The 15,000-nt window shown below is 41.0% G+C and overlaps 2 protein-coding genes across 3 annotated transcripts in view; both read left to right on the forward strand.

Annotated features, from left to right (window-relative positions):
- LOC143023002 (uncharacterized) overlaps positions 1–919 on the forward strand; it is an 18,617-nt gene extending 17,698 nt beyond the window's left edge. Inside the window, exon 4 of the mRNA XM_076181440.1 lies at positions 915–919. Coding sequence (XP_076037555.1) covers positions 915–919 — 5 coding nt within the window. The remainder of the gene's footprint in view (positions 1–914) is intronic.
- A 3,797-nt stretch (positions 920–4,716) lies between these two features.
- The window catches only part of LOC143023000 (uncharacterized), a 10,547-nt gene continuing 263 nt past the window's right edge, over positions 4,717–15,000 (forward strand). Inside the window, exons 1-8 of one of the 2 annotated variants that reach the window (XM_076181438.1) lie at positions 4,717–4,770; positions 11,018–11,166; positions 11,279–11,512; positions 12,857–12,952; positions 13,144–13,283; positions 13,407–13,698; positions 13,922–14,061; positions 14,190–15,000. The exon at positions 14,190–15,000 is cut by the window's right edge and continues 263 nt beyond it. In XM_076181438.1, the coding sequence (XP_076037553.1) occupies positions 4,740–4,770; positions 11,018–11,166; positions 11,279–11,512; positions 12,857–12,952; positions 13,144–13,283; positions 13,407–13,698; positions 13,922–14,061; positions 14,190–14,844 (1,737 nt within the window). In that variant the 5' untranslated portion in view covers positions 4,717–4,739 and the 3' untranslated portion in view covers positions 14,845–15,000. Of the gene's footprint in view, positions 4,771–11,017; positions 11,167–11,278; positions 11,513–12,856; positions 12,953–13,143; positions 13,284–13,395; positions 13,699–13,921; positions 14,062–14,189 lie in introns of both variants that reach the window. The other variant, XM_076181437.1, reaches the window with a different exon arrangement.

A 15,000-nucleotide genomic window follows, 5' to 3' on the forward strand; every position in this document is an offset into this window, starting at 1 on the left:
TATCATTATTATTATTATTATTATTATTATTATCATTATCATTATTATCATTATTATCATTATCATCATTATCATCATTATCATCATTATCATCATTATTATCGTTATTGTTATTATTATTATTATTATTATTATTATTATTATTATTATTATTATTATTATTATTATTATTATTATTATTATTATTATTATTATTATTATTATTATTATTATTATTATTATTATTATTATCATCATCATCATCATCATCATCATCATCATCATCATCATCATCATCATCATCATCATCATCATCATCATCATCATCATCATCGTCATCATCATCATCATCATCATCATCATCATCATCATCATCATCATCATCATCATCATCATCATCATCATCATCATCATCATCATCATCATTATTATTATTATTATTATTATTATTATTATTATTATTATTATTATTATTATTATTATTATTATTATTATTATTATTATTATTATTATTATTATTATTATTATTATTATTATTATTATTATTATTATTATTATTATTATTATTATTATTATTATTATTATTATTATTATTATTATTATTATTATTATTATCATTATCATTGTTATTATCATTATTACACTGATAAGCTATAGACATCTGGCATGGCGTTGACGTTTTCTAAAGTAGTTTTTTATGCTAATTTCAAATCTGGAAACCGTTTTACTCTATCAAGTCAGGTTTTGAAAATATTGACAAAAAATAATTTTCGAGAAACACCGTTCATCACATTTTTTTTCACCCCCACGTTTTTAGTAATTTTTTATGGAACGCCATACAACATTATTGTCGTCTATGGAAATATTTATATTTAAGGTAATGTGTCAAAATATTAAGTTTACTAATCCTTCATTTGTTTCTATTTTATTTTCAGGTTAAGGCGAAATTATGGCGTCTAGAGGTTGCATAAATTCATCAGATCTATTTTGCTATGTGTGCGGCTATCTAATAGACAAATCCCATCGGAAGACTTTTACACCATTTCTGAAGAAAGCGCATGAACTCTACTATGATTCAGAGGTGGATACTGGTAAATCCTGGGCACCACAGTTCATCTGTTTGACATGTGTATGCAACCTGCGCGGTTGGATGAGGAAAGCGAAGAAAAACAACCATATGGCATTCGGAGTTCCTATGATATGGCGTGAGTCAAGTATCCACACCACAGACTGTTATTTTTGTTTGACAAATGTCACCGGCTTTTCTTTCAAAACTCGTGCATCTGTAAAGTATCCAGACGTTCTCTCAGTTTCTAAACCAATTCCACATGATCCCGTAAGTTGTCCATTACCAATAGCACCTACAGAATATACAGTTGATAAAGAAACGCAAGAAGAAAGTTCTCCTTCATCTTCCAGCAACGTATCCGACCCTGACTACCAATCCGGAGGTATTCATTTAATGACAAATGATGATCTTTCTGACCTCGTACGGGACCTGGTCCTAATAAAAGGTCAAGCTGAATTGCTAGGTTCATACCTTAAAGAATTTAATTTCCTTGCACCGGGCACAACTGCTTCACATTTTCGCCACAGACACAAAGAACCTGTGAAATTCTTTGTAATGAGTGACACTATTTGCTGTTCGGAAGTTGAAGGTCTCATGTCCAGCCTCGGGGTGGAACACACCATTGAAGAAAGACGATTGTTCATCGACTCATCTAAAACAAGGTTGAAAGCACTATTATTATACAATGGAAACAAATATGCATCAGTCCATGTTGGATATTCTATCCACCTTAAAGAAACATATGAAACTATGTCGCTATTTCTTGAAAAAATGCGCTATCACGAGTATAAATGGTGTATCTGTGGTGATTTAAAAGTTATCACCATTCTCATGGGAATGCAGAAAGGGTACACCAAGTACTGCTGTTTTATCTACGAGTGGGACAGTAGAGATAGAAAGCAACACTACATAAAAAAGAGTTTGCCAGTTAGAAACAGAGTGCAGCCAGGAAATAAAAATGTCCTTCGTGTGCCGTTGATTGACCGTGATAAAGTTCTCATGCCACCGCTTCACATCAAGCTGGGGCTCATGAAGAATTTTGTGAAGGTACTAGACATCTTGGCATCCAGGAGGTGCCAAGATAAGAGGGAGGGAGGAAGGTGGAGGGGAGTGGAGTATATAGGAAATGGAATGGGTGGGAGTGGTTTCTATGCCTTTTCTTTTTGGCTACCCCCCAGGTAGGTGGAAAAAGCCTTTGGTATATTTATGTATGTACTAGACAACGACTCAGATGCTTTTCGGTACCTGTGCAACAAGTTTCCAGAGTTGAGTTATGCAAAAGTGAAAGAAGGTGTGTTCATAGGTCCACAAATAAGGAAGGCAATTGCTGATACACACTTCCAAGACTTACTGAATGATACTGAAAGAAATGCATGGGTGGCATTCAAATCAGTTGTAGCCACTTTCCTTGGCAATTATAAATTTGCTGACCACGTTAATGCTGTGAAGAACTGCATCAGTGCGTACAAACAGTTGGGTGCCAACATGTCCCTCAAAATTCATCTCCTCGACTCACATCTTGACTTCTTCCCCGAACACCTAGGTTCAGTCAGTGACGAACACGGTGAACGTTTTCACCAGGACATCTCGGTGATGGAGTCACGGTATCAAGGTCGATGGAGTGCAGCAATGTTGGCTGACTACTGCTGGACACTTCAGTGTGACATACCAAATGCTCAGCACAAACGCAAGTCTACGGCCAAGAAATTCAAACCAAACACACATTGGATTAAGGAAGAATTTTCAGTGTGTATGGATTTCACGTGTGTATTATATGTTGAACTAGATATTACTATATATTATATGTGCCATGTACTTCAATTTCACTATTTTCTTAGCTAATGCCATGTTCATTATCATTCATGTAACCATAAGTTGGTCTAGTGGAATATAAATGGTTGAAGGCGTACACAAAATAAACGGTGGGTGATATAGACAAATGGATTTCATATCCTGAATCAGCATATTTCACTTGTCTTAGAACAAGTGTTGGATACCAAGATACCTGCAACTTTTTAGAATTTGTTTATTAGTGTTATCATTATTATTATTACTCTTATTATTATTATTATTATTATTATTATCAATTACTATTATTATTGTTATTATTACTATTATCATTATTATTATCATTATTATCATTACTATTATCATTATTATTATTATCATTATCATTATCATTATTATTGTTATTATTAATTATTATCAATCATCATCATCATCATCATCATCATCATCATCATCATCATCATCATCATCATCATCATCATCATCATCATCATCATCATCATCATCATCATCATCCTCATCATCATCATCATCATCCTCATCATCATCATCATCATCATCATTATTATCATTATTATTATCATTATTATTATCAATCATTATTATCATCATTATTGTTATTGCTGGGAGTTGGGCTTCGTTGCACCAAGATTCTGGGGTGTAAATACCTGACTCAGTTTTGTTCGAATTCGTTATATCCCGCCAAAGTTGGTCCGATAGCATAATTATGGATGGTGACACAACATATATGGTGGCATACCACAAATAGGCGTTTTAACAATTATATCTAAAAATCAAACTAAATATTCGTATATCTTAGAATAATACATATTACCCTATAAATTGTTATTTTTACCCTACACATGTTCAATTTACCCGTAGGGTGCCTCTACACTTGCCATAATTACCCTACCGCAGGATAAGATTCCTACGAGTGGCAGCCTTGCACTGAGGGCAGGAGGAGATCAAGACCTGCAGTGAAGGCTCATCCCAGCCGTGCCAATAAGAGGCGAAATTCTCCTAAGTATCCTCCGCAAGCAAGCAAGCTTTACGATGTAACAAAACTTCCTCGGCAATTTTTTTTCGTGATATAACATTATTTGATCGTGGATTTATTTTTCATGAAAAACACGTCTTCTAAAAAAAAAAAAAAAAAAAAAAAAAGTGGAGGGGGGGCATGGGTGTCAGCTAAATCATAAATGTATAAACGTAAGACATAAGTTATTTCTGCCACTTTTTTCTCCTCTACATTGTTGACCTATCAAATTAAATCTATAAGTGGGTCAGTGTTTACGGCCAGACATTCGTTTTGATATTGTTATAATAGGATATTTTGTAAAAATTGGCACTTTGAACTCGGACTTTCGTCTTTTTGTAGTATTCAACGCCTCTTGTTGAAGCCTTGTCGGCAGACAAGGCTATATTTTGATGTGCACAGCTACATATATAAATAATATGTTCATTATTTTACGGCAACCATAGTTTAATCAATAATGCATTACTTTGTATATCTAATTCCGTTAAGAAAATATTTTCATAGATTTCTAACTCTAGCAGTCACCCTGATTTCAGAATAATCTTTTCGTTTTCTTTCATACCCCTCACTTTAGAGAAAACTTTCTTTCAGTTATGTATTTCAAAAATAATTATTGATATCCCCATTTTAAATTCAAGTCACCCTCAGTTTGGAGATAAGGATGCTATTGAAAATTTAGTGACGGTAATTGAGATAAAATATTATATTTTGGACGCCTCATTTATCAGTCACACCCACGACCATGTCGTCACATCCGACAGTTGTTTTGTTTTCCATGCTTAAGAAATAGTCGAGAGAGCGCTTATCGTGATTTCGATATATTTTGTATACACATAGAACGCTGGGAAGGATAATATTGGGCATTAGATGCCTAGTTCAACAGCCACAAGCTCTCAAGGTAGGTGAATTCTGTGTAGAAACCGGTAAACTGAAGAAAAATGAATTGAACGTACAGATGCTTTAGACTGGGTGGGGAAATGAAGGAAGAAATAAATTCCAACACCTGAGGGTTCCAGTCTATGTTTACTCTTGCATGCCATAAAATGGGGAGTTTGTATCAATATGACACCAACAAATATTGTAACATACTGCAGCACTGATAAGGACCAACGTTTGGTTTGGTAACTCGTAAGATTTTTCCTCAGGTTTCCGGTCGCGCAAGTGGTCGTTCATGAGGGTGCATTTCCTCCACCCACCCAGCCCAGCCAGACAGCCCACCCAAAGTTTTTCAACCGACGAAAGACGCCATATCACCACCGTCTGCACTGCTTGTGTCATACATGTATAGATGGAAAGGTTGGCTCAAGAGGATAAGGAAAAAGAAAAACAGAATAAGATGAGAGAAACAAAGTGAAAACATGGACGACGGACGTTCTCCCAGCGCGGCGGCGAGAACGTTATCTCACCGAGCAAGGATACTCCTCCTCCTCCCTCCCTCCTTCCCTTCTCTCCCTCCTCCCCTTCTCTCCCTCCCTCCTTCCTCTCCCCTCCTCCTCCCCTCCTCCACTTCCACCCCTTCTCCTCCTCCCTCCCTCCTCGCTCTTCCGCCTCTCCTCATCATCCGACCCCGCCCTTCTCTTTCCTCCTCCTTCTCACTCACGCCTCCTACCTCCCCCTCCCTCCCTCCATCCACCCCTCCCTCCCTCCCTCCCCCCTCATCTCCTTCCCTCCATCCTCCCCACACCTCCTCCCTCCCTCCCTCCCCCTCCCTCTCTCCCTCCTCTTTCTCATCATCCCTTCCTCCCTCCCTCCCTCCTTCCCCTTCTTCTCAACTCCTCCTCCTCCTCCCCTTCCTCCTCTTCCTCTCACCGTCCCTCCTTTCTCTAGCTCCGTCCCTCCTTCCCTCTCCTTCCCCTCCTCCTCCCTCCCTCTCTACCTCTCCTCCTCCTCTCTCCCTCCCTCCCTCCTTTCTCTATCTCCTCCCCTCCTCCTCTCCCTCCCTCCCTTCATTTCTCCCCTTCTCTTCCTCCTCCCTCCCTCCCTCCCCTTCTCCTCCTCCTCTTCCTCCCCCATCCCTGCCCTCTTCCTCCTCCTCCTCCTCCTCCTCCTCCCCCCTTCCTCCCTCCCCTTCTCCTCCTTCTACCCCCTTCCTCCCTCCCTCCTTTTTCTATCTCCCCCCTCCCTCCCTCCCCTTCTCCTCCTCCCTCCTTCCCCTCCCTCCCTCCTTTCTCCATCTCCATCCCTCCTCATCCTCCATTCCTTCCTCCCCTTCCTCCTCTCCCTCCCGTCCCTTCCCTCCCTCCTCTTCTCCTTCTCCTCCTCCATTCCTCCTTTATTCCTTCTCCTCCTCCTCTCTCCCTCCCTCCGTCTCCATCACTCCTTCCTCTCCCCTCCTCCTCCTCCCTTCCTCCCTCCCTCCCCTTCTCCTTCTCCTCCTCCCCCTCCCTCCCCTTCTCTTTCTCCTCCTCCTCCTCCCTCCCTCCTCCTCCTCCTCCTCCCTCCCCTTCACAGGCGTAACAGACGTGGCCTAAAACTTATCCAAAACAATAATTGTACCGACCGGCGGTTCCCGAGCTACCATCCGTGAATGCTCTTCCGTATTGGTCAGAACATACAGAACACAAATATCCCCACAACCTGTCCAAAACCACTGTCTCAAGGAGCCTCCACCCACCAACTAACAACACCAATAAAAACCGAAACCCCACAAACAAAACACAATAAACAAAAAAAAAAACACCAAACAAAACAACAAAAAAAACAAAAACAAAAAAAAAAAAAAAAAAAAAAAAAAAATAATATCAAATAATAAAAACAAAAAAAGAAAGAAAAAAACAAAAAAAAATAAAAAAAACAACAAATAAAAAACAAAACCCAAAAAAAAAAAAAAAAAACCAGTAACAAAAATAAAAAAAAATAAGAAAAATTTAAAAAAACGAAAATTATAAACCACAAAAAAACATAAAAAACAAAAAAATAAACAACAAACAAAAAAATAAAAACAAAAGCACAAAAAAAAGAAACAACAAAATAGTAGAGATAACAAAACACAAAAAATAATAAAACAGCAAGCAAGAAAAAAAAAAAAGAAAGAAAAGATTAACAACCCAACACAAAAAAAAAAAAAAACAAAAACACAAAAATAACAGCAAAATAAGAAGATAAAAAAAAAAATTAAAAAACCAAAAAAAAACAAAAAAAAAAAAAAAATAAAAAATCACAAAACACAAAAAAAAATACACACAAAAAACAAAAACAAAAACAAAGAACAATAACAAAAATATAAAACAAATAAAATCACAAAAGCAGAACAACAAGAAAAAAAAACAAAACTCGATTAAACAAAACGTCAGGGCAGGTGTAAAAACATTAAAACCCCCGTTTCTAAATGTACCCAACCCACGGGAAAAACGGGCTCCCCAACTCAAAAAAAAAAACTAGGAAAAAAAAAAAAAAAAAAAAATCCAAAAAAACAAAAAATTAAAAAAAAAAAAAAAAACAAAACAAAAAAAAAAAAGTAAACTAAAAAACAAAAGAAAAACACATACAAATAATAAAAAAATTAAAAATAAAAGAAATGAAAAAGAAAAAAAAAGAAAAAAACAAAAAATTTTAGCCGAGTAACTCCTCGTGAGCGTGGACGCCTTGACGAGGACAAAAAAAAGAACTATAAAAAAAAAAACAAAAAAAAAAAAAAACAAAACAAAAACACAAAAAAAACATATAAATAAAAAAAAAAACCAAAAAACAAAAAAATAAAAAAAATAAAAAAATCACAAGAAAACCCAACAAAAATACATCAAAAAGAACAAATAAACAATAAAAAAAAAATAATATGAAAGATAAAAAAAAAATCAACAAGCAAAAATAGAAAAAACTTCAGCGAACGCCACCCAAACACAAAAACTTAAAACATAAAGAAAAAAGAAAATAACCTCCCTCCCATCCCTCGTCTCCCCATCTCCTCCTCCCCCTCATCCCCTCCCTCCCTACCTTCCTCTCCCTTGTTTTTTCTCCTCCACCTTAACCCCTTTCTTTCCCTCCTTTCGTCTGCCCTCTTCCTCCTTTTCCCCTCCTTCCTGTCCCCATCTTCGCCCCTTCCTTCCTCTCGCCCCTTCCCTCCTTCCCCTCTTCTCCTCCTCCTTCGCCTCCTCCCTCTCCCCTTCTCCTCCTCCTTTCCCTCCTCCCTCTCTCCCTTCACCACCTCCCTCCCCTCCTTCCTCTCCCATTTCCCTCCCTCCCCCCCTCTTTCCTCTACCACCCTTCTCCTCCTCTATCCCCTCCTTCCTCTTCCCTTCTCTTCACCTCCTCCCCTTCTTCTTCCTCTCCCATATCCTCCTCCTCCCCTTCTTCCTCTCTCTCCTCCTCCTCACCCCCTCTTTCCTCCTTTCTCTCCCCTTCACTTCCTCAGCTCCCTTCCCTTTCCCTTCTCCTCCTCTTTACCCCGCTTTTCCTCCTTCCCCTGCCCAACCCATCTTCCTCTCTCCCCTCCTCCCTCCTCCTCTCTCCCTCCCTCCTTCCCTCCATCACCTCCCTCATTTTCTCCTCATGCTCTTTTCCCTCCCTCCTTGTTCCTCATCTCCCTCTCATTTTTTCCCTCCCTCCCGCCCGCCCCTCCCTCCTCCTCCTCCCTCTCTCCCATACTCCTCTCCTCCCACCCCCTCTTCCTTCTCTCTCCCTCCCTCACTCCCTCCTTACCTCCATACTCCTCACCTCCCTCCCTTTTCCCCTTCTTCCTTCATCTTCCCTCATCTCCCTCCTCCTCCTATCCCTCCCACCCTCCCTCCCTCCTTTCTCTTCCTCCTTTTTTCTACTCTCCATCCCTCCACCCCTCCCCTTTTCCTCCTCCTTCCCACCCAGCCACCAGCCGGCCGCCCCCTTCCCCCCTCCCTCCCTCCCTCCCTCCCCACCCTCCAATCGCATGATTGTGGTGTGCATTTGTCTCCTGCATTGGCTGGCTGGGACGGTAACACACCACAATTAGATGGCGGAGGATGAGGAAGGCGAGGTCGTCGTGAATTCATTCATGAATTTAAATGCATCTTTATCATCTGCCTGCGGTTGTACTGCGAAGAAATTCCATTGGAAAATATATATATATTAACCCGACGACTTAGTGTATTACGGTAAATATAACAAAAGAAAAAATCAAAAGGTGGATAGGAAAAATCAAAGTTAATAAAACATCGGGGCCTGAGGGTTGGCATCCAAGAATCTTAAAGGAAATTAAGAATTAAACTTTTGTTCCATTAGAAATTATTTTCAAGAAATCCATCATATCCGTAGAAGTCCAAAGAGAATGAAATCTGGTTAGCGTTACTCCCATGTTCAAAAAAGATGACAAAAAGAAACCAAATAACTACAGGTCTAAGCTTGACTTTAATCGTAGGAAGAATGATGGAAACTATCATTAGAGATGCTATAGAACACCATTTAGAAAGTGTTTGATAGATGATAGCCAGCATGGATTCAAAGGGAAACGTTTTTGCGTGACTAACTTGAATTCTACAACACAGTCATCTTGAATTATGGCAAAATAAACAATGTATATATATATATGTATATGTATATATATATATATATACATATATATACATTATATATATATATATATATATACATTATATATATATATATAGGTATATATATATATATATATATATATATATATATATATATATATATATATATATCCAAAAAGTTTGTATACCGTCCCTCACGAAAGACTACTTACTAAATTAGTTTCTCACGGAATAAGTGGTAACCTATTAAGTCGGACTAGTAATTGGTTAAACGATCGAAAACAGAGTTGTTCTAAATGGCAAAACTTCTAGACGGAAAAAAATGTTACGAGTGGAATTCCTCAGGGTTCCGTCCTTGGGCCACTTCTATTCATATTATACATAAATTATGTAGACCACAGACTGAAATATATTGTTTCCAAATTTGCTGATGATACAAAAATGTGCGGAATAGCAAGTGATCACTCAAACCAATTAAGCATTCAAAAAGATTCAGATAAACTACAGCAATGGTCTGAAAAGTGGCTAATGAAATTTAACACAAGTAAATGCAAGGTTATGCACATAGGTAAAAATAACAATACAATTACAAGTTATTTGGAAATTCGTTAACAAATGTGGATAGTGAAAAGGATCACGGCGTAATTATCAGTAATGGTCTGAAATCATCTAAGCAGTGCATTTTAGCCTATGAGAAAGTGAATAAGATTGTAGGACTGATTGCGCCATCTTTTGACTTTAAAAGTCCATCTCTCATTAACAAACTATATCAATCGTTAGTTCGGTCACATTTGGAATATAATGTTTCTGTATTGTCACCGAATCTCATTAAAGACATTGGCAGATTGGAAAAAGTACAACAACAAGCCACAAAACTGATTCCAAATATAAGAAATAAAACATACGAAAATCGACTAAACATATGAATCTATTTTCTCTCTCTCTAAAAAAAAGCAAAAAAAAAAAAAAAAAAAAGCGTAGACTCAGAGGTGACTTTATACAGGTCTTTAATATTCTAAAAGGAATTAGCTTCAAAAGTGACAACATTTTCACACTTAATGAGAATGCGACAAGAAATAATGGTCTCAAACTGTCAGGAAATGTACTTAATTTGGAAGTGGGTAGAAACAACTTTGCCAACCGTGTAGTAGTAAATGAATGGAATAAAGTTCTGCAGAGGTAGTGCAATGTAGTTCAGTTCGAAGCTTTAAGATTCGTTTAGATAAACACCTAAGCAAGATACTGTAATGCCTGCCATTTATTTTATAACATTTGTTTATCTATTCGCTATTATTTGTTTGTTTATTATTTAACTTTACCAATTTATTTGTTTTATTATCATTTACATTATTATTATCCATTTATCATTATTATAATTTTTTCGCATCCGACCTAGTTATGGTCCAAAAGGTCTCCTGTCGGCATGCTCCTCCTTTGTAAAAAGCAGGTGGTTAGGGGTGGGGTGCTTTCTGATTAGTATTATGAATTTGCTCGCCCTTCCAGGATCTTTCCCGTTCGTTCTATCAGTTTAGCTCCAACTCAGTCTTTTCTAATGATTTTTCGCTTGAGTTTCTTCTGGGATACTGTATCTGTTTGCGTGCGAATTTATGTTGTGGTAAATTTAGGAGCAGAATACATGGCTTATCCTGACTGATGCACGGCTAAACCAGTTGGCATTTGCAGGCAGCAGCCGAAGAATTATCATGGTCGAAACCGGCAAGAAATGGCAGTCGATGTTGAAGAACGGCAAAGAGCGCATGCAGTACCTGTACACCTCGAGCGAGTTAAGCGACGTGAACATCTTCTTTCGAGAAGACGAGGAGCCTCTCAAGGTAAGTGTGGTGACTCGCATTGAATATCATTCCCTCCTTGAGCAAGGTGGGCGGTGCTTTGACGCACGTTGCCCCAGAGGAGGGCTTTGGACTTAATACGTGACTCCCTCAGGTCCACAGCCTGGTCCTGTCCACGAATTCCTCCGTGTTCTTCGCCATGCTAAATGGACCCCTGGCTGCCGGTAAGGACCTCACCCTTCCAAAGGACCCTCGTCACTCCTTCCAGAAGCTACTGGATCACATGTACCTGGACCGAATGGACCTAGAGTCGGTGGAAGAGGCTCTTGGGGTTTACGCCCTGGCCCACAAATACGAGATGGAGTCGACAATGAAAGACTGTGTGCAGGTATAGTATGGGGAGGCTAGCTACCCTTGCTTTCCTCCACAGTAGTTCTACTGCTCTTCTTCTGTCTCTTCTTCCTCTTCTATCTCTTCTTTTTCATTTTTGTTTTTGTTTTCCTTTCTATGTTTCTTCTGGTTCTTCTTCTGTATCATCTTTTTCTGTTTCTTCTTCTGCATTTTCTTCTTGTCTCTCTTCTTCTTCTGTTCTTTTTCTATTTCTTCTTCCGTTTCTTCTTCGTTTTCATACTCTTAGTCTTCGTCTTCTTCATATTTTTCTTCTTCTTCCTCTTTTCTTCTTCTTCGTCTTCTTCCTCGTCTTCTTTTTCTTCTGAGTCTTCTTCTTTTTCTCTGTTCCCTTCTTCGTTTTCTCCATTTCCTTCGTCTTTTTCTTCTTCTCTGTCTTCTTGGTCGTCGTCTTCTTCGTCTTCTTCTTTTTCGTCATCTACTTCGTCTTTTTCTTCTTTCTCTCCTAGTTTTTCTTCTTTTCCCTCTTCCTCTTCTTTTTCTTCTTTTTATTCTTCTTTTGCGTCTTCATCGTCTTATTTTTCTTCGTCGTCTTGTTCGTCTTATCTTTCTCTTCGTCTTTTTCTTCGTTTTCTTCTTCGTCTTCTTCTTCTTCTTACTATGCAGGATTATTCCTGCATGACCGTCGCGCCGAAGCCATATCAATACCCTGAAAAGAAAGAAATAAGTTAATTAGTCAATTTCAAACAGAAACACACCAGAAGCAACCATTTATATATGAATAATTCGCTATATTCTTCAAGAAAAATAGGATTGAACTCAAAACCCTTCAAATTATCATATGTATAGCTCGTCAGGTAGGCCTATGGCTGTATCTCAAAAAGTTGACCTGATTGAGCAAAACCAATGTGATATTCGGACTCAGAACACCAAAATTAGTCTAAATCAGCTGAGAAACCCCTGACGATTTTTTGGCTGTTACCCAGTGTTATTATTATCATTATTATTCGTCTTCTTCGTCATCTTATCTTTTCTTCTTCGTCTCCTTTGTCCTCTTCTTCGTCTTCTTCTTTTTTCTTCTTCTTTTCATCGTCTTCTTCCTCTTTTTCGTCTTATTTTTTTGTCTTCGTTTTCTATTCGTCCTCTTCATCTTCTAAATCGTATTCTTCTTCGTCTTCTTCGTCATCGTCTTCTCCTCCTCTTTCGTTGTATTTTTCCTCGTCTTCGTCTTTTCTTCGTCTTCATCTTCTCTCTCCTCTTCTCTTGTTGTGATAGTATGGTGAGCAAGACCAGATGCAAATACAAAGACAAAGATGCAATAGCGAATCATGATACACTCGATTTTTCACACTTGCTTAGGCAAACTCTCTCGTTTTGTTTTCAGTACATCGCTTCCAACGTGAAGGCGGAGACGATGCCGGCAGTGCTGGAGACTTCGCTTCTTTATGAGGACGCGGCGCTGAAGAAGAAGTGCAAAGAGGTACGTACGTGCGTCTGTTTCATGATGTGGCTGGTGTTCCTTTTTGGGTAAAATGGTGATATCTACACTTATTGGAGCCAGGGTCCAAAGCCCTCTCGGTTGAAAGACGTTCGCACGTTCGGTCGCGTCAACTGTCGCCCGTCCCTTGGATTCGTCGACATGTTCAGAAGCATGGCCTCTTTGACCCACAGGTACTGGACCGCGACCCCGACGCCGTCATGCTGCCTGAGACCGTGTCTCGTCTGAGCAAGGAAGGCTTGAGGGCTTTGCTGACGGACGAGACCCTGGCCTTCTCCTCCGAGGTTGTCCCCTTCAGAGGACTGATTGCCTGGTAAGTACTAGCACTCGGGGCGACCATTCCATTCCTCTTTGCACATTGCATGACTATGTTTTGGTAGTCGCTCATCAAGCCCGCACGCTAATGTGTTCTCTGTGCCTCTTGTTGGTCGCGCAGGGGAAAAGTCCAGCTAGGCCAGCAGGAGGATCCGTCGGGGAGTGCACTCCGGGAGGAGATCGGGGACGACCTGCTGAGGGAGGTGCGGTTCCTGGACATGTCCTGCGACGAGTTCGTGGACAACGTGGTCGGCACGGACGTGCTGACCCTCACGGAGTGCACCCACATCCAGTGTGCCATTCGAGATGCCGACCCCTCGACGTTCCCGATGACCATGCCTCTGCATCCTGCCAGGGGAGGAAGAAGGCAACGCCGGGAAGAGGACGCGGCGCTGAAGAAGAAGTGCAAAGAGGTACGTGGGTCTGTTTCCCGATGTCGTGGCTGTTCCTTTTGGGTAAAATGGTGATATCTACACTTCTTGGAGCCAGGGTCCAAAGCCCTCTTGGTTGAAAGACGTCTCGCTTTGCATCAGAGCGTAAGGAAACACGGCGGCATTGCACGTTCGGTCGCGTCAATTGTCACCCGTCCCTTGGATTCATCGACATGTTCAGAAGCATGACCTGTTTGACCCACAGATACTGGACCGCGACCCCGACGCCGTCATGCTGCCTGAGACCGTGTCTCGTCTGAGCAAGGAAGGCTTGAGGGCTTTGCTGACGGACGAGACCCTGGCCTTCTCCTCCGAGGTTGTCCCCTTCAGAGGACTGATTGCCTGGTAAGTACTAGCACTCGTGGTGAGCATTCCATTCCTTTCCGCCCTTTACATAGTGCATGACTATGTTTTGGTAGTCGCTCATCAAGCCCGCACGCTAATGTGTTCTCTGTGCCTCTTGTTGGTCGCAGGGGAAAAGTCCAGCTAGGCCAGCAGGAGGAGCCGTCGGGTAGTGCACTCCGGGAGGAGATCGGGGACGACCTGCTGAGGGGGGTGCGGCTCCTGGACATGTCCTGCGACGAGTTCGTGGACAACGTGGTCGGCACGGACGTGCTGACCCACACGGAGTGCATCCACATCCTGACGGCCATCCGAGGCGCCGACCCCTCGACGTTCCCGATGACCACGCCACTGCATCCTGCCAGGGGAAGGAGGCTACGCCCAAAAGAGCGGCTTTCCCGCTTTCACCTTTCCCCGAATGGAGGCGGAGTGACTTTGAAGCCCCATTCGCGTCATGTTTTGATTGCCGTGCTTATGAGTGATAGGAATATTTGTGTCCATCGCCTGGATGCACCATGTGCTGGCACCCTTGAGATAAAGGATTATCTTGGGGACCGTGCTGTAATAAGCTCGGCATCCTCTGAGGGTCCTGAGTTCGTTTTTGCACCGCCTGCTGCCCTTAAGACGGGCACACCATATCATGTATCTTTTACCCCCAAAACGGAAGTAGTTGCGAATAGGGCAAGTGGCGGAAGTCAAAGGGTGGGGAATGTAACCCTGTCACGTGCATTGGGTCTTGAGTGTGTCCTGTATGTGTGCGAGTCGGGAAGCTCAGGCTGTAAGTGAGGGGAAAGCCCCGTCTGGTCTGGCCGCCGCTGCCCACCACCCTGGGTCCGGCCGGCCGGCAAAGGAGGAGTGGGCGGGTTGGGTTTCGCCCCTTTTCGCACGAGCGAGGAATGAAGGGGACACAGCGGGCGGCGACCCGAAGCCGAATGGAATCGC

Source organism: Oratosquilla oratoria, unplaced genomic scaffold, assembly GCF_046742065.1.
Source record: "Oratosquilla oratoria isolate Oo_2021 unplaced genomic scaffold, ASM4674206v1 SCAFFOLD268, whole genome shotgun sequence".
In the NCBI taxonomy this organism is placed as follows: Eukaryota; Metazoa; Arthropoda; class Malacostraca; order Stomatopoda; family Squillidae; genus Oratosquilla; species Oratosquilla oratoria.